The sequence below is a fragment of the Protopterus annectens genome, chromosome 16.part0, assembly GCF_019279795.1.
Source record: "Protopterus annectens isolate FY-2018-M chromosome 16.part0, PAN1.0, whole genome shotgun sequence".
Classification (NCBI taxonomy): domain Eukaryota; kingdom Metazoa; phylum Chordata; order Ceratodontiformes; family Protopteridae; genus Protopterus; species Protopterus annectens.
In genome coordinates this window covers 325,976,200-326,003,314 of record NC_056750.1, presented here as the reverse complement: position 1 = coordinate 326,003,314, position 27,115 = coordinate 325,976,200, and the positions used below count along the sequence as shown (strand labels likewise).

At 38.8% G+C, this 27,115-nt stretch overlaps 1 protein-coding gene across 1 annotated transcript in view; it reads left to right on the top strand.

The window, feature by feature from the left end:
* LOC122790305 (centrosome-associated protein 350-like) overlaps positions 1–27,115 on the top strand; it is a 400,823-nt gene that overhangs the window by 156,645 nt on the left and 217,063 nt on the right. Inside the window, exons 4-5 of the mRNA XM_044057821.1 lie at positions 2,272–2,378; positions 12,538–12,662. Of these exons, the coding sequence (XP_043913756.1) occupies positions 2,272–2,378; positions 12,538–12,662 (232 nt within the window). The remainder of the gene's footprint in view (positions 1–2,271; positions 2,379–12,537; positions 12,663–27,115) is intronic.

The following is a 27,115-nucleotide window of genomic DNA, read 5'->3' as shown; positions in this document are numbered from 1 at the left end:
AGCAAGACATTGTTACAGTACCTGTTAGTTTGCATTTTGGGCAGCGCAGTGGTGCAGCAGTTAATGTTGTTGCCTAACAGCAAAAGGTTCTCCAGTTTGATTCTCAGCTGGGGTGCCTTCTGTGCGGAGTCTGCATGTCCTCCCTGCGTATGCATGGGTTTCTTCCCATATTCCAAAGACATGCATCTGGAGCATTTCTCCCCAGGCCTCCAGTGAAAATAGGCTCTGCCCTAGTGGGACCTTCCTGGTCAACAAATGCTAAATAAATAAATAAATTCCTAAACTGCCTTTAAATGGTCCCATCTTTAAGCTGTGGAACATTCTACTTCTTTACCTTTTAAAACAAGTAACTGTCTAGAGGTAAAAGAGGTAAGTCAAAACTTCCCTCGTCAATGGTTAGCCTGCAGATGTTCTATGATCAAGGGAAGACTAGCTGTCTTATCAGCAGTTGCACATTTTTTAGCTAATTAAATCACATCCTTTATTTTCTCTGTGACAAACTGCTGAGAATTATGTTGCACATGTAAATGTTGAAATGCCAGTAGCACCACATTCTGATTATCAGGTTAGTTTATAATCATATTTCCCATTCTTTTACTATAAATCAACTTTGTTATAATCTTCACATGTTCTGAATTGCACATTTCATACCTGTGCACTGATTTCGAAACAGAAAAGCTATAATAAAGCTATATATTTGTGTTAACCTAGGACAATCTGTTAAAGGTACTAATTATACTGAGCTTTAGCACTGGGCTTTAGCACACATTACGGGGCAGTTTCACTACTGTATGCAGTTGGCTAACTAATAATAGCTTAATAATTAATCTCCCTAAAAATATAACATTGTACTACTCCCCAAAAATTGGCCAACCTCCTCAATGATAATAAGGGATAACTCAAATAATCTGATGACTAATGATACACAGTAAAGATATCTAGGAGTCCTCTGCGACCCTGCCTTAAGATCCTCAAGACATACAGACAATATAGTCAACATAACACTTTCACAATTGAAACCTTCCTACAAAATTTTGCACCTGTTATTGCCAATTATAAGGCTGTCTATAACTAGAAATGTCCATATTCTCAAAATTGAATTTTGTTGTCTTTCGGCTTTTCCCGGTTAGGGGTCGCCACAGCGGAACTCCAGTCCACTAATGATTGGCAGTAGATTTTAACGAACGTCGAGGTGCCTGCTCGACGTTCAACCTTCAACGAAGGCACGCCCATTTACGCATGTCTTTCAAACACTCACCCAACCACGGGGAGGACATGCAGACTCCACACAGAAGGCACTCCCCGCACTCCAGCCGAGAATCGAACGGGAGAACCTCTTGCTGTGAGGCAACAACGCTACCACTGCACCACCGCAGAATTCTCAAAATTGAATACACCTTTCTTATTAGAACTTCACTGTAACACAAACATGTAAAAAAAAACACAGGTATCGAAAAACAAAAGCTGTCATTTTTCTACATGTAGCTAATAAGCATGCCCATAATTGTGATACATGAAAAAGATTTAATTAGCTCCCTGTTACTCGCCACTTTACTCGTTTGTTCGAAATGATTATATGGGGTCAATGGTCCCCACTGAAATCAACCTTACAAATAACAGAACTATCATGCTAACTCTGAGGAAGGTGGGATGATGGAACTATGGTGATGAGACATAAGAGGAAGGGCCTTCACTGAACTCAGGCCATCAGCATGGAATCAGCTACCCAGAGAAATATGTTCTGAAATAACATTAGATGGTCTGAAGGTTGTGCTGAAGGAACACCTAGTAGAACAAGCTGCCTGTAATTTCTTTTGTAATGACTGATAAGTTTCTGTAGGCTTGTTGACTTACTATACCCACAGTAATTACAAGCATTACATTTAGGTATCACTCCTCTAAGAGAACTCCATCCTGTAAATACTGTAAATATTGCACGTTTCCACATTGCTTTAAATTTGGTAACCCATGTTGGTTCTTGCTACCCTTTTTTATGTGTAATTACTTTTATCATATGATGTATGATGTATGTTCACTTATTATTATTATTATTATTATATTATGAACTGTCCTCCTCTGGAGCCTGGGCTGAAATGTTTCAAATGATTAGTCCTCTTATCCAGTTACCAGTTTTCAAATACTTCTCAAATCTAGCCAGATGAATAACTTGCATCATTTATTTTAATTTAGCCTATAACACTAGCCCCTTGAATCCTGCACCTGTAAGAGCTTTGTAATATATTAAAGAAGGTCTGTTTCTTTTCCAAACAGACCAGTTAGCAACACATGAAGCAATGAAGGGTGAACTAGAAGAAGCACAGCATATAAGGCAAGAAGCATCAAAAGTGAAAGAAGCTTATGGACTGCAACAACTTAAGGTAGGAACAGCATTATGTAGTCGGTGCTTCTTTCACTAGACAGTTTGGGCAATAAGTTAAATTGAATTACTAAATATGAACCTGGTAATGTGTTTTATTTGTGTATAAAATTATAGATTTTTTGCAGTTTTTCTCCAAGTAGGCAAACAACATGTGATTAGTCTATGTAAGTACAATATCAGTAGAAATGCCTTTTTGATACTTGAACTGTTATAATGATGCATTTACCAAGGTGCCTTGGGATATTTGATTACAAATGAATGAGACCTTAAGGTTTGCTTACAGCACATTGCTGATCTGCACATAGCAGTGGTTAACTGATGCTCATGTAGGCATTGGCATCCTCCACAGTCACTCTATCACACACACAGATACACACACATACAGATACATGCTCTCTCTCTGTCAGACACATATCACAATCCCTGTACCTGTCCCTGACTTGTCTGCCACCCTGATTCCCATAATGGCTAAAGTGCAGTTAAGGCACATGGCTTTAGAATACTCCCTGGAAGTTAGTTTTTCTGAAATCCTCAGTCTCCATAATATTTTATAATCTGTTATGGCGCTATTGTAGCTGCCCTGGTGACTACTGCCCTCCATACTGCTGTAAGAGCCATTATGGCACCATTGTAAGAATCCTTGATGTCTAGTGTTTCCCCTACCCCTCAATCCCCATACTGTTGTAAGTACCCTTATGGCGGCACTGTAAACTCCTTGGTGTGTACTGATACCATTATGGCACCATTCTATAATTCTTAGTGTCTAGTGTTTCCTCCCACACTCCAATCCCTGTATCCACTGTTAAGTGCCATTATAGCACCATTCAAGAATCCTTGGTGTCTAGTGATGTTCATCGTGTTTCACTGTTGCAGTCATGACTGTGGGGTTCTCCCCTGCTGGCAGGCAGTCCTCAGTCAGCCAGAATCCCAAAGTCTGGGTCCGGCGTTGGCTGCTCAGCCATGCTCCCTGACGTCAGAGCACCAGGAGTACAAAGCTGACAGCCGACGCCATGTTCTCCAGTCTTTCTTGCCGTGCAGTGATAGCAGTTCGCAAGTGCCGGTCGGCTGACTCCTGACAATTTTTTCTAATCGTACTTCAGTCCGAAGACTTTCTTCTCCTACTCAAAGCTAAGTACCCCGTTGGGGAAACATTTTTCTTGCTCCAGTCCGATGTCAGAAAAAGTTAATAATTGTATTTCATGTGGGAAGCAAATACCTCATAAGGATTTTCATTCTTACTGCATTCCTTGCTTAGGCCCTGACCACGACGTAGCTAGTTGTTGGTTTTGTGCTAGATTCAATCAACGTACAATTAAACGAAGGTACAATTTTGCATTTCATTACTTCGGTAGGCGTTTTAATTACAAAATGTCGTCAGATACGGTTCCGGCTACCGGAGTTCACAAACGACGCAAGGATAAAGACAGGCCTCCGAGGTCCAAATCAGACGATATTGTACAAGCAGAGCCAGCTTCAGGTTCGGCCATCATCAGTGAGGCACTTTTGCAACCCCTGTCGTCGGCCATTTCAGAACTGATGGCCAAAATGGACTCCCACGAGGAGCCAACTAGGCCTTTGAATATTTCTGTTGCAAGACCTTCAGACAATGCTCCTTCGGATGGGTCCGGAGCCGCTGTGCAGGTACCGGCTTCCGAAGGTGTTTTCAGGCCTACTCAGCTTCTAATAAAGGCAAAGCCAAAGACAAAGGCAAAGACTCCTTCCAAATCAAAGACTGCAGCCCAGGCCTCTTCTGATCTGGCACCCAAGTCTCAGAAACAGTTACTCAAGATGGCTGAAGACTTACTTACTATGATTAGGTGTTCACATCCCCCTCCAGATAAAAGGCCAAGGCAGGAAGTGTATTATGACTCCTCTGATCAGGCTTCTGTTTCTTCAGTTTCTTCTTCTGACCAGGAATATTCTTTCCCTCCTTATGAGGATTCTGATGCTGAGGAATCCATTCCTTCAGCTTCTCCCCCTGAGGATTTCTCTTTTGGGGAAACTTTGCATGAAATGAGGGAACATTTTCACTGGGAAGGACAGGAGTACTCGGAATCTAAGAAAAGACTTACGGATTTTCTTCTTCTTCCCCAACATAAACCCCTGGCTATTCCTCCTATTTTGGATATTGTGGATGATGCTTTTTCGAAGGCTAACTTAACTCCTGACTCTTTTCCTCCAGCTCCTGTTAAGCCAGACAGATATTATAGGGTTCCTGATTCCCATCAGTTTTTATACAAGAATCCTACTGCTGATCCTGAAACCATTTCTCAGGGTCCTAAGGGGGTTAAGGCTGCTTCTGCTAAAAACCCCATTCCCACTGAGAAGGATTCTAGATGTTTAGAAAGATGGGGCAAAAAAGTGTACACTTCTGCTACTTTATCTATTAGGGCTTTAAACTGTCAGTTTCATATGCTGAAATACCAGCAATTTCTTCTGTCTGTTTTAAAACAAAAGTTAACTTCCATTTCTGCCTGTGCAGATGATAAGGAATTACATGACTTAATGCATGCCACTGAACAAGTTGGGAAGCATGGTTTACACTGTGGATTTGATGCCTTGGAGGCTTCTTGTAGGGCTGCTGCCTCTGGCACAGTCATTAGAAGGCATGCATGGTTAAAGGAACAAAACTTGCCAGATCAAGTAAAAGCTAAATTATTGGATGCTCCTGTTCAGCATAATGTTTTGTTTGGATCTAAAGCTGAAGAGGTGATAAAGAAGATGGAGGACAAGGCAAAATCCATGCAAATGGTTAAAGATTTCTTACAAGTACAGCCACCCAGATTTAGTAGGAATTGGCCTACTAAAAATTGGTCCTTTCCCAATTCTGACAGGCCTCAGAGGGGTAGATACAGACGCTCCCGAGGAAGGCCTCAAATGCAAGCCTCTTATAGACCAAGACAGTGGACTGCTTCCACTCCTAGGGGAGGAGAGGATAGGTCGCAAGCTCATAGAAAACAGACTCAATGACTCCCTCTGTTGGGCTGCAGGAACTTCTTGCCTGGAAGCCCCTCTCAGAGGAAAACTTTCTCTTTTTCACCTAAAGTGGAATCATATAACCCAAGACAAGTGGGTTCTGGATGTGGTTTCAAGAGGTTACAAATTCCATTTTCATACCCTACCAAGACCAAGCAGATGGCCGGATCTTCCAAAACATCAATGGTTAGAGGCCTTAAACCAGGTGGAAGCTCTCTTGGCTATGAAAGCCATAGAACTGGTTCCACTTTCAGAGATGGGACAAGGTTTTTACTCAAGGCTCTTTCTAGTCCCCAGAAAGCAAAATTCATGGAGACCCATTCTGGATCTGTCAGTCTTGAACACTTTTCTCGAGATACCAAAATTCAAGATGCTTACTCTACAGCAGCTACTTCCAATGCTGACCAAAAATGCATGGATGGTAACTTTGGATTTAAAGGAGGCATATTTACACATTCCCATCAGGCAGGAATGCAGAAAATACCTCAGGTTCAAGGCCGGATCAAGGCACTATCAATTCTCTGCGCTGCCCTTTGGATTGTCTACTGCACCCAGGGTCTTCACCAAATGCCTGGCTCCAGTAGTAGCTTATTGCAGACTCAAGGGAATTCAAATTTACCCTTATCTGGACGACTGTCTTATTCAGGCAGACAGCAAGGATGTCTTACTCCAGCATCTAGAATTTGTTCAGAATCTTCTCAAGTTCTTGGGATTCACTGTAAACATAAAAAAGTCAAATTTGACACCATCACAACAGATAACTTTTCTGGGTGCTCTTCTCAACACAACAACCCAGATGGCATTTCTGACATACAAAAAACAATTACAGCTGGCTTCAACTTTCAAAACCTTGGCAACATTAACTCAGCTATCTGCAAGGAAATTCCTGCAGGCTTTGGGTTACATGGCCTCCTGCATCCTTCTCGTACCATATGCAAGACTACATATGAGGAAAATACAGTGGTACCTAAGTGTATGGTCTCAGCATTGCCACAGTTTAGACATACAAATTACCATCCTGCCTTGTCTTCAAAAGGAATTCCTTTGGTGGTCCAAGGCATGTACTCTAAACAAAGGAAAACCCTTCAGTCTGCCTCCAGCCACTCAGATACTAACCACGGATGCCTCAGATTATGCATGGGGAGCCCATTTTCGGGGCAACTGTCTGCAGGACCTTTGGACAAAGGATCAGAAGCTCCTGCATATCAATTTAAAGGAAATGTTAGCCATTCAGAAGGCTCTTTTGGCCTTCAGGAATCTTCTACATCCAGGACAACTACTGATACGGACAGACAACACCACAGTTATGTGGTACATAAACAAGCAAGGGGGATCTCATTCCTATCCCCTTTGCAGACTAGCCATGAATCTATGGAACACAGCTCTAGCTTGCAAACTGGACCTTCAAGCTCAGTTTCTACTAGGGAAGCAAAACTTCCTGGCAGACAGTCTGAGCAGAAACCTGTCGGACCCACACGAATGGATGCTGGACACCGAAATATTCAAGATGATTACAGCAGTCTGGGGATGTCCTCACATAGACCTCTTTGCATCCCACCTCAATCATCAACTACAGATTTTTTGCACCAGGACATTCCACGAACTAGCTTGGAAAGTGGATGCACTATCATTCAGTTGGAGAAACCTCTCAGGGTATGCCTTCCCGCCTCTACCTCTTCTTCCACGGGTGTTATTAAAGATCAAACAGGACAAGCCCAAGATGATAATCTTGCTGGCCCCAAATTGGCCTCGACAGTTTAGTACCCAACACTGAAAAACCTTTGTCTGGAGCCCCCTTGTGTTTTACCATAGACTCCGAACCTTCTGTCCCAACACCAGGGTCAGTTTCTGCACTCCGATGTCAAAACTCTCAGCCTGGCGGCATGGTTAATCCAGGGTCTATGATTCATTCTCTCCTACCCAAGCAGGTTATGGATGTCATTTTAGAAGCCAGACGTCCTAGCACTAGAAAATCTTATGCAGGAAAATGGAAAAGATTTTGCTCCTGGATGCAGGCTCAGGATTCAGATCCTCTTATTCCTAACATTCCTCTGATTTTACTTTACCTGACAGACCTCTTACATAAGGGTCTCTCTTTCTCTTCCATAAAGATACATGCCTCTGCTATTTCTGCTCATTATAATACAGACCCTACAGTCTTTTCCCACCAGCTCATGAGACAGTTTCTCAGAGGAGCTAAGAACTTAAGTCCCCCTAGATCTCCTCCCATTCCTGCTTGGGATCTCAACTATGTTTTGGAAAAGCTCACCTTATCTCCTTTTGAGCCTGCTGCCACATCTGACATCAAGTTTTTATCTTGGAAGACAGCCATCCTGTTAGCTCTGACCTCTGCCAGGAGAGTTTCGGAGTTGCAAGCTCTCATGGCTGTGGAACCTTATATTATTTTTCATCAAGACAGGTTGTCTTTAAGGACTAATCCTACTTTCATGCCTAAGGTGGTTTCCAAAGTGGCTTTAAATCAAACTATTCACTTGCCAACTTTTTCCCCACTCCTCAAAATAAGGGGGAAAGGATCTTGCATTCCTTGGATGTACACAGACAACTATGTTTTTACCTGGACAGAACCAAGGACATCAGGAAATCAGAGCAATTGTTTGTTTCTTATGCTTCAAGTTCTCAAGGTAAAGCCATTTCAAAACAGACCATTTCTAAATGGATTGCTCATGGAATCAGATTTTGTTATTCACACCATGGAAAGCAAATCCCAGGGAGTATAAGGACTCACTCTACCAGAGCTGCTGCCACTTCAGCTGCCTTCCTCAGGGGAGTTGCTACCAAAGACATTTTGGAAGCTGCAACTTGGAGTTCAGTGCATACATTTTCCAAGCACTACAATCTACCTCTCTACTCTAAGTCTAGGGCAGGCTTTGCTTCTGCAGTCTTGCAGGGCCTTTAAGCTGCCCCCTCTACTTTATGACCACCTCCCTTTTATTCTGCTTTGGGATTCAACCCTACAGTCATGACTGCAACAGTGAAACACGATGAACATAGTACAGTTGTGTACACTTACCATAAATGTAGATGTTCGAGTGTCTTCACTGTTGCAGTCTGGGTTACCCTCCCTCCTGTCCCTCTCTTATTTTCTCCATTGTGTGGTTCCCTTCTTCACCCTTCTTCTGAGGTGTATTTGCAAAGGGTATAGGATCTTACTAATTTTGGAACACCTGACATCTGGGGCAAGAAAAACTGGAGAACATGGCGTCGGCTGTCAGCTTTGTACTCCTGGTGCTCTGACGTCAGGGAGCATGGCTGAGCAGCCGACGCCAGACCCAGACTTTGGGATTCTGGCCGACCGAGGACTGACTGCCGGCAGGGGAGAACCCCACAGTCATGACTGCAACAGTGAAGACACACGAACATCTACATTTATGGTAAGTGTACACAACTGTACATTTCCTCTCACTCTCCAATCCCTGTATCCACTGTAAGTGCCATTATGGCACCATTCTAGAATTCTTGATGTCTAGTGTTTCCTTCCACACTCCAATCCCTGTATCCACTGTAAGTGCCATTATGGCACCATTCAAGAATCCTTGGTGTCTAGTGTTTCCTCTCACTCTCCAATCCCTGTATCCACTGTAAGTGCCATTATGGCACCATTCAATAATCCTTGGTGTCTAGTGTTTCCTCTCACTCTCCAATCCTTGTATTGACATTGCTGCTTTATTTTAGTGGCTCCCCCATCTCCAGTCACCATACTGTGGTCCTTTTCGGCAGACAAACATGGCCAAATGCTGTGTTCATTGCTGTGATATGGTGGGACCAGCTGTGCTGATCTACATGGCAGAGCATTTTCTTGAGTCTCTCATCATGTAGATGCCTTTTTGGAAGCAGATCTGGATGAGAACACACGCGGTTAATTAGCACATGCATCTCCCCAAGCTGCCTCATTAGCATTTAACATGGCCCTGGAGACAGCCGTAAGGGATGTTGCACGTCTTCCTGCTATAGCATGGTGCAGCACCATATTAGAGCCATTGTTAAGTATGAAAAGGTTATTGTGACATCTACACAAAGGTGTACACATCATATTACGTGTATTAATGCCCCTCAATCTGCATGCACAAAGAACATCTAAAATTCTTTATCTGTTAACCTGTTAATTGCTGTTCATATGCTCTGCAGAATAATTTCTTTGAAAACATACTTCTCAGTTGTACATCAAGTGGCCTTTTTTGATTTTGTTTAGTCACAATTTATTGACACTTCACTGATTTCTATAGACCGATGCATTGCAGTTCTTTTTACTTTTCTCCAATACAGTGCAACAGTATAGTTGATATATGACTGATATGGGGGTAGAGAAGGGCTTGCTCCTGCAACAAAGGATTTTTATTCTTGTGTTTATGCTTTTTTAAGTTAGAGATCTCATTTCTGAAAACTCACTAAATTATGACTCAGTCTTAGATAAGTAAAAAAAAAAAAACAGAGTGTGAAATGCCCATTACTGAAAAATGTATGGACATATCTTTATTCAATAGATATAAATAAACATACTGTGAGTGAGTGAGTGTGTGTGTCTGTGTGTTTAGCCTAACAGTTTACTGCAGATAAATATGATGATGAATATCTGGTACACTGTATAAATGTTTTAATCCGAAAAAGAAAAAAAGGAAAAGTTTATTGGAATCCTTGACATGTCATCAACCACAATAAAATTCCTCTAAACTCACCATATTTTATTCTACTAGAACGTGAAGTAAAACTTTGTGTTAGAAATTCAAATACAAAATAAAATACTCTATCCACCTAAAACAAACTTCATAGTCCCAAATTTATGCTTAATGTAAATAATAAAAATAAAATAAATCAGAACACAGCCTGCATTTAAAGTTCATTAAAAAAATTGTGCATGATATGCGGTGATCAGCATAGGACATTGTGTTTAATCTGTGTCTTCTTTTTGTAAGGAACCTTTGTGGACATTCCAGTTGCTTCATGTGTCTGGTCAGGTACATACCAAATGGGGCTGAAGGCCAAGCACAGTGGTATAATGACCTGTCTCGACCTAGATGCTATGCACTTGCTTATAAGCTGAGCAACATAGAAGGATTTCTTTACTTCCACAGATGCATATTGTTGAAGGCTTGGTTACTAGATACATGATTTCCCCGATCCCTGACTAGTGAATCCACTTTTTGGGGTGTTTTATTTATGATGAAGGTACCCAGAGTGGCAGACTTCCCAAAAGGTACTATAATGCTTGTTTTGGTATTGAGTTTAAAGCCATGGTTTTGGCATCAAGGGTTTGTCTATATTACACCTTCCTGAAGGGTGTTCTATTTGGGAGGATTCATTGACTGCTTCCAGTTTCCAATCATCTGTGAACTTGGTTAGGCAGAGGCCTTTGACATTGGCTTTGACATCTGAGAAATAGATGCCACAGAGGAGTGGACATAGCACAAAGTCCTGGGGGACTCCCATGGTGACTGGCCTCTTTGTGGAGGTGGTCTCACTGATTCTAATCTATTGGGTCCTATCAGTGAGCCAGCTAGCTATCCAGTGTGTAGAAAGGGGTTTATACCTAATTCTATAGCTTTGTTGAAAATGCCCAAGTGGGTTATTGTATCAAATGCTTTAGCCAGGTCTAAGTAGGTAGGGTGCACTATTTTCCTGTCATCCATTGCCTTAGTGGTCTTTTCAAAGAAGTGTATCAAGTTCTGTAAGCTGATGTTTCTTTGACAAAGCCAAACTGGGATGGATCCAGTGCCTGGAGGTCTCCTATGTCCTTGTTGATAATTTCCATGATAATTCTTTCGATGGCTTTTGCAAATAAGACTAGTCAGACTAATGTGTCTGTAGTTTCCAGGATCTGTTGAAAGTCCTCCTTTATGAAGAGAGATGACTTTCGCAGTACTCCATTCATCTAGCACCAAGCCTATTTTAAGACTAACAGTAGCAGACATCACACATAAATTGATAGCAATCCACACAGGTACAGGAATAAATGATAAATGTAGAGAAAGTGCCATATCAGTTTGACAGGAAATGTAATAACATAGTACTGAATTACATTTAATGTAGTGCCCAAAGGACTTGCACTTTAAAGAAAATGTCTGTCAACAGTCCAAGTTTGCTGCTTCTTAGTGCATTTCCACATATTTGGGACATCTTTTTTAAACATATGTTTATTACAGTATTGTAACTGCACCTGTGACATTGTCGTCTTGTTGCAAATAATTTAAACTGCTGTAAAAGCATTGCAGATGAATTAATTTCATTCATATTGTCATAATTGTACTGCTCCATTTTTTATCACAGAGAAATACCAGATGAGGGAAGTTCTTTAAAAATAGTACTCCCAAGATACATGACAGAGACATGAGTCTAAATTCTAAAACAGAACTTAGGTATGTTAGACTACTGTCTATTCACAGGCAGTATTTAAGAGGGTTAAGTATTATAAAACATTGCCATAGTGTCCACTAAATGCTGGCAAAAAGGCACAGTTCATGCACAAATGAGATATCTGTGAAGTACAGTCCAGATACAGTACAGGAAGATGTGAAGTCCATAAAATTTTCCAGTCAGCCAGGGAAGCAATTTGTCTAATCTAGAAATTCCTCAAGCTCACAAGGACTAACTAGAAGTCTTCAATGTTTTATGTATTTCACGTGATTGCACTAGGCAATTTGCCAAACAACTAATTTCTGATGACAGACAAAGAAAGTGCTCTGGTGTCCACAAATGAAATTACAAACATACAGACAGTACTAGAAATTAAGCTACACTTGGCTAAGAGCATTATCCCCAAAGTTGAACTTGGAGAGCTTTTTGATTTTGAGTTGGATTTTTTGAATGGCAGCCATACATCTAGGTATTTTCTAAAAAGTACTCAGACTTTTGAGGTGTTCAGAAAATTTATCGTCATACACTGAGAAAAAAAGCCTGCTTAGGAGCGCACAGCTAATGTTATTTGCTGTAGGAAAGTAATATCTGAATATATCTTTATAACCTATTATATTTGATGTACTTTCAAAATTCTTAGTCTGTTTTGAAGTTTTTAGAATGCTGTTAAGCTCCCAAGTTTAAGCACTGTACATCTATGTTTTTGCCAAAGTTTAGCACCTAGTGTGATTTTTTTATAATATGGTTTCTTATGCAATTGCATAACAAATGAGAAACTAAATGAAAATATATTTAAAATGTATGTTTTGTAGGTTAAAGATTTCATCAGGCAAAGCCAGGATGAAGCAATATTGGATGATCTAAAGAATTCATCAGATAAAACGGGAACAAGAAACCCAACAGCAGGGCAGGATCAACATGAAATGTTCTCAAAACGGTACAGTTACCTTCATAATGGTGTGCAAAACATTAATAATTGAGTGTGTTTTATGGCATGTCTGGCTTTCAAATAGCTAGTAGGGTTAAAATAGAAGATAACATTAGGCCACTATTTAAAGAATGCATTTCAGCATCTATTTATGCAAATTAGTTACAACTAGAATGGATACAAGTCTGGAGTACTCATTTTACAATGTGGAAGGAACAAGTGGTGGAACTAAACATTACACTTTACTGTAAATAACGTCTGAGTATCATCTGGAAATTTAAATTGACAGGAAAAAAAGATTAAATATTTGGATATATTGGTTTCATCGAAAAGAGTTTTCACACCAGCCAGTCTCTGAAAATATGTGTGATACCTTAGATAACAGTGTAGGACAAGAAATGTGTAACCAAACCTGACATCACTGAACTACAAATGAAACACCCCACAAAAAAACAACAAATATGAGTCTTGTCCTCAGATCCATATATGTTTTTGAGAAGTCAAATCTGTACAGCAGAAATTGTTCCTCTCAGTTTCTCCGTGATACAGAGTGTGTTGTAAGTTTCTTCAGTTAGAATCATAGCAGCTTCACATTTGTCTCTACAAGTATGATTATTATTTTATTACAATAGCAGCAGTCTGGAAAATCAGAAGGTTGCCACTAATGACTTGGGATTGTAGTTGTGTAAATCTGGTAGGGATGAAAACTTTTTGTAATAAGTCTATTATATTCATTTTCCTTGTAATCATTCATATAACTCTGCAAGCAATTCATTAGTTTCTAAATTACATGTCTAACTAATACCAACAAACATGGAAGCTTTACCTTCAAGATTGCATGATGTTGTCAAGGTATAGTTTCAAACCTGTCTCCTTTGTTTTACATTCTACTGTATTTGCAATGAGTTATTTCATTGTAGTACAAATAAACAAAATTGGCCATAATTCATAAATGTTTTAGTCTTAGGACATAATATGCTTTATAGATGGTCAAAGACTACAAAAGATACTCAGTGCAATAAGGAATAAAGTGGTTGAAAACTCAAGTCAAAACAGTAACAAAAATGCTAAATATGTAACAAGCAACTACAGAAAAAGTGAGCTAGTAACAGTAATTTGAATATTTTAAATCAGACTTCAGTACATATAATTTTGTGGTAGAAGGTCCCTTTAATGCACTCTGTCCATTCTTTTCTTCCTGTCAGTAGCATTCTAGAAGACTATTTTGTTTTCTTCTCCTCTTTGTTTGCAGGATAACACCATTGTCTGTTGCTTGTACACTTAAACGTCACCACAGTTTTCGGTCACCTCCTCCATGTACAGGTAGTTTTAGGAAACTGCTCTTCTTGCAGTGAGGAAACTATTTCTAGTTAGCTGCTTGGTGCATACAGTCCAGGATCAACAAGCAACCTGGGAGCTGCAGGAACAGTGAAGTAGAGTGCCAATAAGTGACCACATTGTGGTAGACACCTTGTGGAACTAGGAGTTGTGGTAGGCATCATATGGAACTAGGAATTGATATGGAACTAGGAATAATGGTGGGCAGCATATGGAACTAGGATTTGTGGTAGGCACCATATGGAACTAGGAATCGTGGTAGGCATCATATGGAACTAGGAATTGATATGGAACTAGGAATAATGGTAGGCATCATATGGAACTAGGATTTGTGGTAGGCACCATATGGAACTAGGAATCGTGGTAGGCACCATATGGAACTAGGAATCGCGGTAGGCATCATATGGAACTAGGAGTTGTGGTAGGCATCATATGGAACTAGGAATTGATATGGAAGTAGGAATAATGGTGGGCAGCATATGGAACTAGGATTTGTGGTAGGCACCATATGGAACTAGGAATCGTGGTAGGCATCATATGGAACTAGGAATCGTGGTAGGCATCATATGGAACTAGGAATTGATATGGAACTAGGAATAATGGTGGGTAGCATATGGAACTAGGATTTGTGGTAGGCACCATATGGAACTAGGATTTATGGTAGGCACCATATGGAGCAAGGAATTGTAGTAGGCACCTCCATATGGAACTAGGGATTGTAAGCACCATATGGGCTGACAATGCACATCAGGCTATTCAAGGCTGTGCAGGTATGCTATAGTCCTCACCCTCAACATTCAAATGTGGAAACATGTTTGTACAAAAGAAGGTAAATTATGTCCTCTGCTGCATGAGCATATCTGTCAGTTGCTAGGGAGAGGTTATGAACTCTAAGCTAAAACTGCTGAACCTGTCATGATATCAGTTCTCTTTGGTGGTCACCTTTGTTACTTATGAGGGAAAAATGAGTTGGTGGACTCTCACTCTTGAGGGGAATGAGCTGGTTGTTGAAGTAAACAGGGAGATGCTAAATAGACAGTTTGGGGACCAAAAAAAAGATAAAAAAAGACTGCCTCATTATTCTGTTTAATTTCTCCCACTCTGATTTTATTATATATTCATTTATACATGTGGATCTATTTTTCCTTATAAATTTATCTGCAGAATACCATATTTAGTGATGAATTAATTGATTCTTAGTATGCATTTATTACCCTTTCAGAGTATAGGAATACTACAGATTATATCCTGAGGAAATAGCCCTGTGTATTAATAGTTTGGTAAATAAATACCTGCTGTGTCTAAAATAAGAACAGTTGTATTTTAAAATTGGAACCTGAAAGTATCTGACATATGATTCTAGTTGTGCCTTATCACACTGTGAAAGCATAGTCACCACTGAAGCATAACATTAGTCCCACTGGCATCCACTGGGAAAGTAGGTGAACATCAAGGTTTCAAAGCTCAGGAACTTTCAAACTATGGTACATCTTTTGTTTCCTCACATTTTTTAGATTTTAATGAAGTCATCTTTTTTTTCTTTTTTTCTTTGTTTTTTATAATGACATTGTCTAATAAAAAGCCTTAAATTGGAAATCTATAGGATGAAAATCACAACAATCTGGGTTTTGAGCTGTCATTTAAGAAATGGTGAACCAGAGTTTCTGAGTAACCAAACCCAGTGGTCCATGGTTCCTTAATCAAAGTGCATTTTTCTTAGTTGGAAGAAAACCTTCTAACGGTATTTTAATATCCCACAACTATTTCTTATGATCATTGAAAAAAGAAAGGTAATCCACTGTGAAAAGGTCTGTGGAAGCAACAAAATCAACAGCAAACAAAATAAAATCCGTAGAACTAACCCCGACAGTCTTAGATAAAAATTGTAGTTTAATAAAAGGTTAGCGCCTTCATGCTCCCTTGAGCACTTCTTCAGACCAATACAAAACACTTTAAAACACACTAAATATTAAAATACAAGTCGCATGACTACATTAATGTTAGAACTTGCAGCTGTTGCTTTGTTTCTATTCTGTTGTTGTGTTATGACTGTATTATGACAATAGAATAAGACTATTTTGTTATAGCAATCGAATAAGAACAAGGCAACAGACATCAGGGGGGACAGCACCATGTGGTGATTGTAGTTATTGTCAGTATATAGACTGTAAAAACACATTTGTACATCTTGTTAGAAATCAACAGTATAAGCTTAGAGTTAGAGCTGTATGTTCTAACATTAATGTGGTTTATTTAGCTTGCTGCCAAGCGTGTTCATGTTTTTTACATAGGAAAAACTGTGGGGATGTTAAAAGAGAGAATAAGGGAACACCTACTGGCTATTAGAAGTAGTTATCTTAGGAATGCTCTGGCCAAGCATTCTTATGAGGAAGGTGATACACATGATTAGGGTACTAGAAATGGTAGAACAAAAGTCACGGTTGGGAGATATCAGTAATGTTGTAGAAGAGAGAGACTAGATGGATAGTAAGATTACAGACAGATGTACATCCAGGGTTAAATGGCTATGTACCTTTAAAGCCTATTTTAAAGGCTTGTGATCAATTTAAATAATTGTTGACATCATTGGTCATGTGACTTGTATTTTAATATTTATTTAATGTGTTTTAAAGTTTTTTGCATTGGTCTGAAGGAAGTGCTCATGGGAGCATGAACGCGCTAACCTTTTATTAAACTACAATTTTTATCTAAGACTATCGCAGTTGGTTCTGTGGATTTTATTTTGTTTGCTATTTTTTATGATAATGCAGACAAAGGTCATTTGGTTCATTTAGGGGTTCCCCTACATTTTCATTAGTGTCACTTCCCTTAAGCTCTGCCCAAACAAAGCACACATGGCAAAACTGTAAGTTGATAAAATAAATATTTTTTTTGCAGTGTGCAAACATTTTAGCACCCCTTTTTATACAGCTTCACTCTACTCCCCCTTGATAGTGGCACAGCCTCAGAGAAAAGCCAAAATGCAGTGTCTCGCTGCTGGTATACAGACAAAAACCACAACAGCAGTTATTCCAAATACAAAATGTGAATCTGGAGTACAATATTGAGAAACTGAACTCATCTAGTTGAACCCTCTTCCATATTGCACACAACCAGCAGTAGAATTACCTTTCTTGCTAGGATATTCTGTTCTACTGTGAGTAAATGGCCACATGTATCAGGTCAGTTTTGTTTTTGCCTGGTTTGACCGATCTGCATTTTACTCCAGTCAACAAGTGTCAATAAATAAGTTAATAAATAAAATAAACGTGGCAAGAACTCCTGGAACTTTTTGTTCTGTCTCTTGCAGAATTGATGCGTGTTTTGAAGTTTGTGCTTTCATGATCCAGGTGATTAGTCACAGTTATAGAGCTTATGTTCAGCAGCAATGACAGTATAGTGTTTACAGAAATTTAAACACTGTGGCTTTAATGTTCATTTCTCCTCCATCTGACAACATGCGAAACAGTACTGTCACCAGCAGATGCATATATCCAAATGCAGTTTGTAATACCACTTAAACCTGAAATGCTTTTTTTTTCTTTCCTTGGGATTTCAAACAAAATTTTGCCTGGGCCATAAATTTACAAAAGTGTAAAACTTGTTATTGCATAATTAAATTTTCCAGTGCAAACCTACACGAGTAGTACCAATACCTGACTCTAGATCTATGCAGACCAGAGGAGACATAATTTTGAAATTATTAATGGATTTTTAAAGTGGATGGTATTACCTTTTTAAATCAGTCAGATACTAAAATGCAGCATGGGTCCACTCATTAAAAAGATAGCATGGATACTTCTTTCAACATGAAAAGTTTGCCAGTCTGTTCTTTCTATCTTAGTCTGATGATAAGTGGACAAGAAAATCAAAGTCTAAACCAGCTTTACTAGAAGTAGTGAATATAGTAATAGAGATAAAACAATTGGAATTGAGATCTTTAGAAAAGGGACGGAGCAAACTACATAGAAAAAAATGGGAATTGTGGGAACAATATATGCAGAGAAGGAACGAGGTTTAAGAGGCAGGATTTGAATGACCCATATAATGCTTAACTGACAATGACTGGATAGATTATAAGTGATGTATAATGTTTGCAACTACAGTTTTTTCAGTGATGTATGTGATGTATAATGTTTGCAACTAAAGTGGTGTCAATGCTTGTTTTTCATTTCTATAAATGTAAGATTGCCTGTGTAATATGTGATAATTTAATGAAGATGTTTATTGAAAAAAGGTTATATTACTGGAGTAAAAATAAAGATTCATATTATTATGAAAAATTTTGAGCTGAAGGAGTAACTCAGAATTATTCTTCCTAAAATCATCAAACTGTTACAGTGCCATATTTAAATTGTTTGCCATGTAGTATGATGAACACTGTACTGTGGGATACATGTATCTGATATAACTTCAGCTAAGTAAATGAGTTTATGCCTTGGGCTAGCATCCTGAGCCTGTAAAACCCATAACAGCTACAGATACAGCAAAGGCTGAAAGGTGCTCGTTGCCCAGTGTACCACATGGTGTGTGAACGGGAAAGTTCGATAGAAGTAAATGAGTAATGTGACGTGACCTATAAAATGAAATGATCAAAATCAATAAACCAGTAATAGTTGTACTGTGGCTATTCAATGTGTCTGAGATTGCACCAGAAAAGTTTGAAAAAATCTTGTATTGCACAAGCTTAAGTGCACACAGACTCAGAACGCATGTACACAAGCTTGACAGTAAAAGTAAATGCAATATAAAAATGCTTTTTGCAGGACACAAGCCCCTTGTATCCCCCATACCCATCTTACTGTATTATCTTCATGCTGTGGTCACTGCACTATAGAGAAAATGCAGTCATTGGAGGGGAGTGTAAAACCTATCTTGTTCTTTTTCTGGATGTTTGCATGATCAGAGCACCAACTAATAAAATAAAGTAAAATAAACATATACATACAAGCGACAGGATCTCACTCGTATAAGTCTCATGGATAAGAAACATGAGCAACTAATAACTTAAGCTGTTATGCTGGAGCACCTTTCATATGAGTTTAGGTGATCCAAGCAACTGACCGGTCATAATGTCCTCTTAATTCCCTTTCCTTCTTCAGGAGTCCTCAAAACTGACAAATGCAAAAGCAGAAATGTAAAAGATGAATAAAATTTACAGAAAAAGATAACATCGGTCAGTTTTTTTTATTTTCAAGAAGTTCAACACAAATGGTGTAACCAATTAAAAGGAAAAATAATAACTACAAATAATGGAAATTGTGCAGTGTAGTCCTAATCCTGAAGCAGAACCTGAGACAATTCAACAATTACCAAACAAAAAATAGAGTCAGCAGGTAAAGATCAGAAAGCTGAAGATGTTTTTGCTTTTAATGGTCCGAGGAAGCTACGTTTTGTAGTGAGAGTGCTTACCACCATTTATATTGAATAAAAATATTATTTTTGCTTGTTTTCCCCTGCAGAGGTGGTCAGACTCTTTATTCTTTTATCGTACTATTCAACAGTTAACTCTCTTCATTTGTCTTAATACAGTTTAGTTACTGAAGGAGAAGATGTTACTGCTTCATCAAAAAACTGAGAACAAAAAAGATTCAGTATCAGATATTATGCATTTCTCTGTTACCTGTTGTGTCCAACCTGGATATTTTATCATCATTCAATCAGGCCTTCATAATGTTCTTCTTTTTGCAGGGTCACAGGGGACTTGTAGTCCATTCCAGCAGGCAGTGTGCACAAGACAGAGACCTAGTTCTGGATAGGATTTGTATGTTCATTGCAAGATGGACTTGCATGGTGCCTGGATTGTAAACAACACATTAGTGATCGACACTGTAATGCATGGTCCTCAACGTGCATTTGTTTCATTGAGACTGAATTATCTCGCAGACATTTCACTATTGCCTGAGAATGTGTATATGATCGTGGAAGTGAGATATCATTATCTATATCTATAGATACAGATGTAAGTATAATAGTAACAGGGAATGTGTGGTGAGCACACTGCCCCATTTTGAGGGGTGCAGAGGGAGCTTCCATCTGGAAATTGTTGTTTTTGATAGCCTGGTTCCATGGCACAGAGGAATGGAGCCATTCCTGTGACTCTGGTGAATGGGATTCGATTAGCAACCCTGACAGTGGAGAAACCAGACAGAGGAGTGGCATGACGTGCTTCTCTCTCTCTGGGGGTTGGGGAGGAGTTTCAGCACTCTGGGATCCACTGAACAGTGCAGTCGTCCTAGTGAAGACAGAGAGACCATGGCTTTGTGCTTCAAGGAGAAGGCAGGGCTGGTTGGAGAGAATGTCCCTTGTGTAAACGAGAGGAGGTCCTCCACTGTCAGCCTACTAAACACCACTCCCAGGCACTTCAGTGGATGCCCACAGAGTTATGGCATAAAATAAGAAAAATGTTAAACTTCTCCTGATGGCTATCTAAATGATAGCCCCTCCCAGTTGAAACTCAATCCACTGAGAAGGAATAAGTGGGACAATTTGCCAGGAAGGAGCTGAAGATCACCCAATATTGGAAGTAAAAATAATGAAAACAAATTGCTGTTTCTGAGTAGCTCCATGGAGCAGCAGGATAAAGCCCTTACTACAACACATACAACCAGTGTTCAACTATCCATAGGGACCATGCAGTAAGGGAGGGTGGGAGAGAGCAGTCAACGTCATCTTATTAACCCTAGCAGGAGGGGAAGCAGCCTAGACTCACCACAGTATAGTAGAGTAAGGGCCTGACAGGCTCTGTGTTGTAACAGGTATAGTGTTTAGTCAGAGGTTGCTCATGTGTAGAAGCACACACTTACTGACACATCAAGTATACAAAGCTTGCAAAGTTTGCCATGAGAAGGTAGTGAGTATTAAGGTATACTGTCCAGTAAGAGTATGATGCTGCATTAGCATCCTCCATCTCTTTACTGGCCCAGACATAGGATGAGACTGTGCTTGGGTAAGGCTAAGGTGAGTGTGGTAGACCAGGTGAAGAAGGAAAATAGCTGGTGGCAGCTGATAGCCAGCTGTGGGGAGGTGGTGGGAGAGAAATTGCTATTTTTCTGGATTTTATGAGCTCAACTTAGATTCAAAGTTAAGTGATTCCAAATGTTTGTGATTGATTTTTCATGAATTCATAGCAAAAGGTCAGAGTTTCATTACAGAGCCCACTCACATACTCATATGTCAAACATACATGAGCATTTTAGATTAACTGCAGTTTACCAGTCAGATTCTTCATATTTCAAATATCAAACAGAGATGCTTTCTAACAGGAAGTAGCAAAATAGATTAATACAGTGCAGATTCATTAATATTTGTCCTATTCAAGAGCAAATAAAAACAGATAAAAAAGGACTGTACACATGTAAATGAGAAAATATTGCATTTTGACACACTGAGCAGAAGGACATTGCACATACAAGAAATACCTGAACATTGCTTGGAAACTCAAAATCGAGTTTAATCAGTCACAAAAAATTAAATGTATTCTTAAACAAGCCTTTTACTAAAATAAATGTTGGTTTTCAAACTGACAAAATACATCTTGCTCTAAGAAAAAAAATTATAGCATGATTCCACCTTTTGCAGTAATAAAATGTAGTAAATCTACAAAGACCTGATCATTTCTACTGCAGACAGAAACAAGAATTCCGCATTTCAGTATATAAAGATTCAAATCAGTGTCAACCTTCTACCAATAATAAAAGAAAAAATAGCATCCACCCACATAAAAGGCCAAGTATAACTTTAAAATGTAAAAAGAAATCCTTGTCTCATTTTGTAGAAAAGATAAATGCAGTCAACAAGGGTAACTTCCTCTGATTCTATACATGCGTTCAGAAGATGTGATTGAACTCAAAATATTAAAAACAGCGTACTTTGCATCTTCCTTTTACAAAGTAGAGCCATACCAGACTAAAGATTTATTTTATCTTTTCATGATGATGATGATTATAATACACTTTTCTATATTCCATATTTTCACTTTAAATATTTTTATGAAGTTGCCTAATGAATAAAACATTTTGGTTCAGTTTTTAATAAATTGTATGTTGTCATCTATATTTATTTATATTTAGAACTGTTTCATACAGTACTAGCAAACAAAAATCCATAAAAAGAAAAAATATTATTGAGTCATTCAAAAAATGATCAGCTGTGATATACATTCAGTAAATCTAGTTCAGTCTTGAGGAAGCAGGAACTAGAAAAGTGTGTGTGTGTGTGTGTGTGTGTGTGTGTGTGTGTGTGTGTGTGTGTGTGTGTGTGTGTGTGTCTGTGTGTGTGTGTGTCTGTGTGTGTGTGTGTGTGTGTGTGTGTGTGTGTGTGTGTGTGTGTGTGTGTGTGTGTGTGTGTGTGCGTGTGTATGTGTGTGTCTGTGTGTGTCTGTGTGCGTGTGTGTGCGTGTGTGTGCGTGTGTGTGTGTCTGTGTGTGTCTGTGTGTGAAGAGAGAGCTCGAGAAATATAAGTACAGATACATACCTATGCATATACACATAGACACACACACACTTACAGGTTTTGTCACTCCCCTTATAACTGCATCTGAGCAAAGGTAGAGATACTCTTTATTCATCACTATCCCACCCATGTTATTGTTTGTCACCACTGTTCTTATATCATCAAGCATTTACCACCAATATACCTTTGTCATTAATCGCAACTCTAACCCACTCATATTAAAAGTAAAAACTCAAACTTTGTGCACTGCATGCTCATGCATGTACATACACACACCCCCACAGACACATACATATGCTTCCACATGTGCACACATGCACACTAATACACACCAAATCCCCAAAATAAGAGCATGTCTCTAAAACAAAACCCCAGAAATGAAAACTACAGTTATAAAATGAACAAAATTGTTAAATGAAGCAAAACCCAGAAAATAAACTACTACTAGCCAATTAGATTATTTGCATTGCCAGCAAATTCAATCTAAAACTAACAATCTGTGTTAAATGCATTTAAACTTTTATATAACCACCAGTTCTAGATCAAACAAATATACGACCACAGTCAATGGAAAAAAGCCGGTGATTACCTTCAGTATTTTATTAAAACACTTGTTCAACAAAGGAAATCCAGTGGGTAAAACTTCAGCAAATTTCTCTGCCTTGATATAAAAACTCTAATCCAAATAAAACAGACACCTTGTCACAGTACACGATAATCCTGTCTAGCGCCTCGGCTCAAAAGCCTTTACAGAGTTTACTTTTTGTCAACACTCCATGCCTTATATCCTATGTTCAATAAACAAAAATTTAATTAAATCTAATTAGTCCTGTTTTTAATTAAAGGAAGCACTTCCAGTGACATTCCTTATTTAACCCTACTGGTGCTAGGGTATTAAACTTTAGAATTATAGCTGACTCCATTCTCCATAATTTGCCTTTTATATCCAAACCCTGAGCTGCCTTAACCTGTCCTAGAACTGTTGCTTCCAAATTTCTTGTTTCACTATTATGTACATCTTTAAAATGTAAAGCTACAGGACTCTCATCCCTATTTTTTCTAATATCCCTTAGATATTCTTTTAGCCTGTCCCCAAGTGTTCTATTACTTTCCCCTATATATACTTTGCCACAGTGGCACCTAAGTCCATAAACTATTCCTGTACTATCACAGGAATGTACACGCTTAGTAGTAAACTTCTTGCCATTGATTTTATCAAAATTAACAAAATTGTTAAATGAAACAAAACCCAGAAAATAAACTACTACTAGCCAATTAGATAATTATTTGCATTACTAGCAAATTAACTCTAAAACAATGCATTTAAACTTTCACAGAAATACAACTAAACTGCAAATCTAAAAGATGTAGGTCTATATTAGCTAGTCAAAGTGTCAAAAGAGCAAACGCTCTTTCATCAACTGCTAATATGGGTAAACATTCAATGTTGACCCACTGAAACAACTATTTTTTTCCCAGAGAAAAAAATCGCTGGGCCATTGTTAGGAGTTTGCCATTTCCTCCACTGAGGTGCGATCTCGGAGTTGGTATACTTAAGAAGGGGGAAGTGTGGGGTTGTTGTTTTTTTTTTATTTTTTTATTTTTTTTTTTGGAGCAGCAATTTTTTTCCCCTGGGAAAATAAATCGCTGTTCCGTATGTTCGACGTTGTGTGTTTTTGCATATTAGCAGTCGATGAAAGAGCGTTCGCTCTTTTGACACTTTGACTAGCTAATATAGACCCAAAAGATGTTACCCTAACCTTCAATACACTACCACATCACAAAATATTACCTCAGAAGTACAGAAGAAAACCATCTGTGAGGCAACCTATTCATAAAAAAACTAAATTATTCAATGAATAAAACTATGTGTAAGGCACCCATTCATAAAAAAATAATTATTCAATGTGTAGTCAGTCATGCTTTTTTTTTCTTACCCTAAACTTGAAAAAGCATGTAAACAGGGGAGCCTAAGCCTATTTTGGCACTCACTAGGTACAAGGCAGAAGAACCAAGTGCTGTTCGACAGCAATGCTAAATGCCACCACCCTGAAAGTGTTTATTTATCACATTCACATGTTCAGTCCTTTCCAAGTGTGTCTCCTGGAGCATAGCTATTTGCACTGTACATTTTTGATATAGTTCACTACTCTTTCTTTTTTGCATTTATCTGTGAGACCATGAACGTTTAAGGACATTGTAGAAAGGATCATATTCTTGAGGGATTATTATTCCCACCATTTATATAGAACAGCTTTTTTGTTAACTGTCTGGTTCCAGCTTTTGTGTTACATCAATGCGCCATTTGGCAGGTTAATCTTTTATAGAACTGTTTCTTGTCATCTCCATTTGAGCTTATGACACATCTTGCAGAATTTTTTGTTTTGTTGAAAACCCTCAAACAAAAATACAAGCATACACCTAATACCCCCTAAAACCTATTATAGAATCATAGGAGGTTACTAGACTAATGGCCCTGGGGTGCTTACAAGCCAGCCAAGAGTTTATTCCCAAAAAGAAACCACAGTCAGCACCTGTCACCCTTGTCAATAAGGGATACAGATGTAACCCCTGGGACAAACTTCTGGTTTCCCATCCACTCATCAAGGTTGCACTTGAAGAGGGTCAGCAAGGTATTCTGTTTGACATGTATGGAAACTCTATTCCAGAGATTGGTCAGCCTCTGGGAGACAAACCTGTTTCTCCAGCAGGTTTTGTTGATGTTGCATATTAGATTCAGGTCTTTCAAGTGGGTAATGGGTGAGGAGTTAGGAGGGAGTTTTTCCAATTTGGAATTTGTTTCTTTTTACCCTTGGACAACAGTTTCTTCCTTTTGTTGTAAAGCCTGTTGATAGAGGATGTCCACCAGACAGATTTGTATTTCCTTGAGGGGCAGGTTTTAGTTCTGTTGGGTATGGCTGAATCCATGCAGTTGTACAGGTGCTTGTATACTGCATTGGTGTACTGTTCAGCATAGTTGTCTGCATCCTCTGAGGGGGGGGGTGAGGCTACTGATACCCTCCCTTAGGAGTCTGTAGTCAGCTTTTGAGATGTTTTTTAGCCTGATTATGGCTGAGGGGAGTTGGGTGGGATAGAAACTTCAAATGAGACAGACCGATCATCTGATCTCACCGTGGAGAGGTGTAGTGGTCACCCATGTTGGTGAGAACCAAGTCCAAAATGTTATCTCCCCTTGTGGGGGATGAGACAAGCTGGTCTAGTGTGTTAGAACTGACAAAGTTAAAGAATTATTGGGTGAGTGCATTAGTGCAGGAACAGTTCATCCACTCTATGGTGGGGTAGTTTAAGTCACCAAGGATCAGGGTGATTAATCTAATAATAACACACAAAACCATGTACATAATAAAAAGAAATGTTCTAAACTGATAGCCACACTCGCAGGCTAGAGACAACCAAAAATAAAGGTCATTCATGCTAAAACTCATGATATAGCCTGTGCTTTTAGTAAGTACTGTCTGGTTTTGTCTTATCTTTATAGTGCTCCCAGCTAAGAAAACAATGGAATGCTTTCAGTAAACATTTTCTCCAAGCCATTTGTTAACTGGGGAAGTCCGACTCGACACAGGTCCATTTTCAGTGGAAGCTCGGGGAGAAAAGCTCCATATAACACTAAGAATGAATACATCTGAGAATACAAATAAGCATACATAAGCAAGCATTAACAATTTCTAGGTAGTTGCAATAGTGAATGACGCATGAAGAAAACTTTTTTTTTTTTCTCACTAGAAGGTTGCTTGTTCTGGTCAGAACTTGACATTAAACAGGTCTACTGGCTCTGTAAAGGACTTATCATTGGAATAGTTGGATCATGATGGATTCCTAGCCACAGTGCAGAGTATGGATTAACCTGGTGACATGCAAACCAGACATAAACTGGTAAGGATACCTTGTTTACCAGAAAAAAAAACTTACAATATTCAATATTCTTTTAAATTTATATGCTTTGCAATAAACTTGTTACTGAATAAATCCTAAGGTTAACCCAGTCATTTCCCTATGCAAGCATGAGAAAAAGCACACTAATTTTTCTTTTGTCGTGCTCTATTAACCAGACCTTCACTCTCTCCCTTTCCCCCCACATTGCAGTGCCTGCATTTCTTAAAACTGAACAAGGAAAAAGAGAGAAGGGAGAAAAAGAAAAAAGCACCTGTTTATATTAGTATCCCTATTACATTTAAAAAAGAACTAAAATTTACTTCATAGCCTACTAAGACAGTCATGCAACATTTAAACATTACCATTAAAAAAAAAGAAATGCGTTTTACGTAGTTACCATTTTCCATTCTCCTCCCCTCTCCAAAGTAGTTCTCTGAAGATTAATGACATAATGTAGGGCATATGCTTTAGAGTCTCCTACAGGTTCAGTAAAGTCCAAAAAATCCAACATTTCCAAATTCTCTTGTTCTGCCATGTTTCTCAAATGTAATTATTGCTTTGTAAACCCACATTTTTCTGTTCCCAAGCTACTCATTTTTTTCTCTGAACATTAATAACATGAAGCAGGGTATATACTTTAAAGTCCCCCACAAGTTGAACAAAGTCCAAGGAAGTCCAATATTTTCAGATTTTCTTGTTATGTCATGTTTCAAAAATATAACTATTGCTTTATCATCCCACAGTTGTCGATTTCCAAGTTACTAGCTTTAATC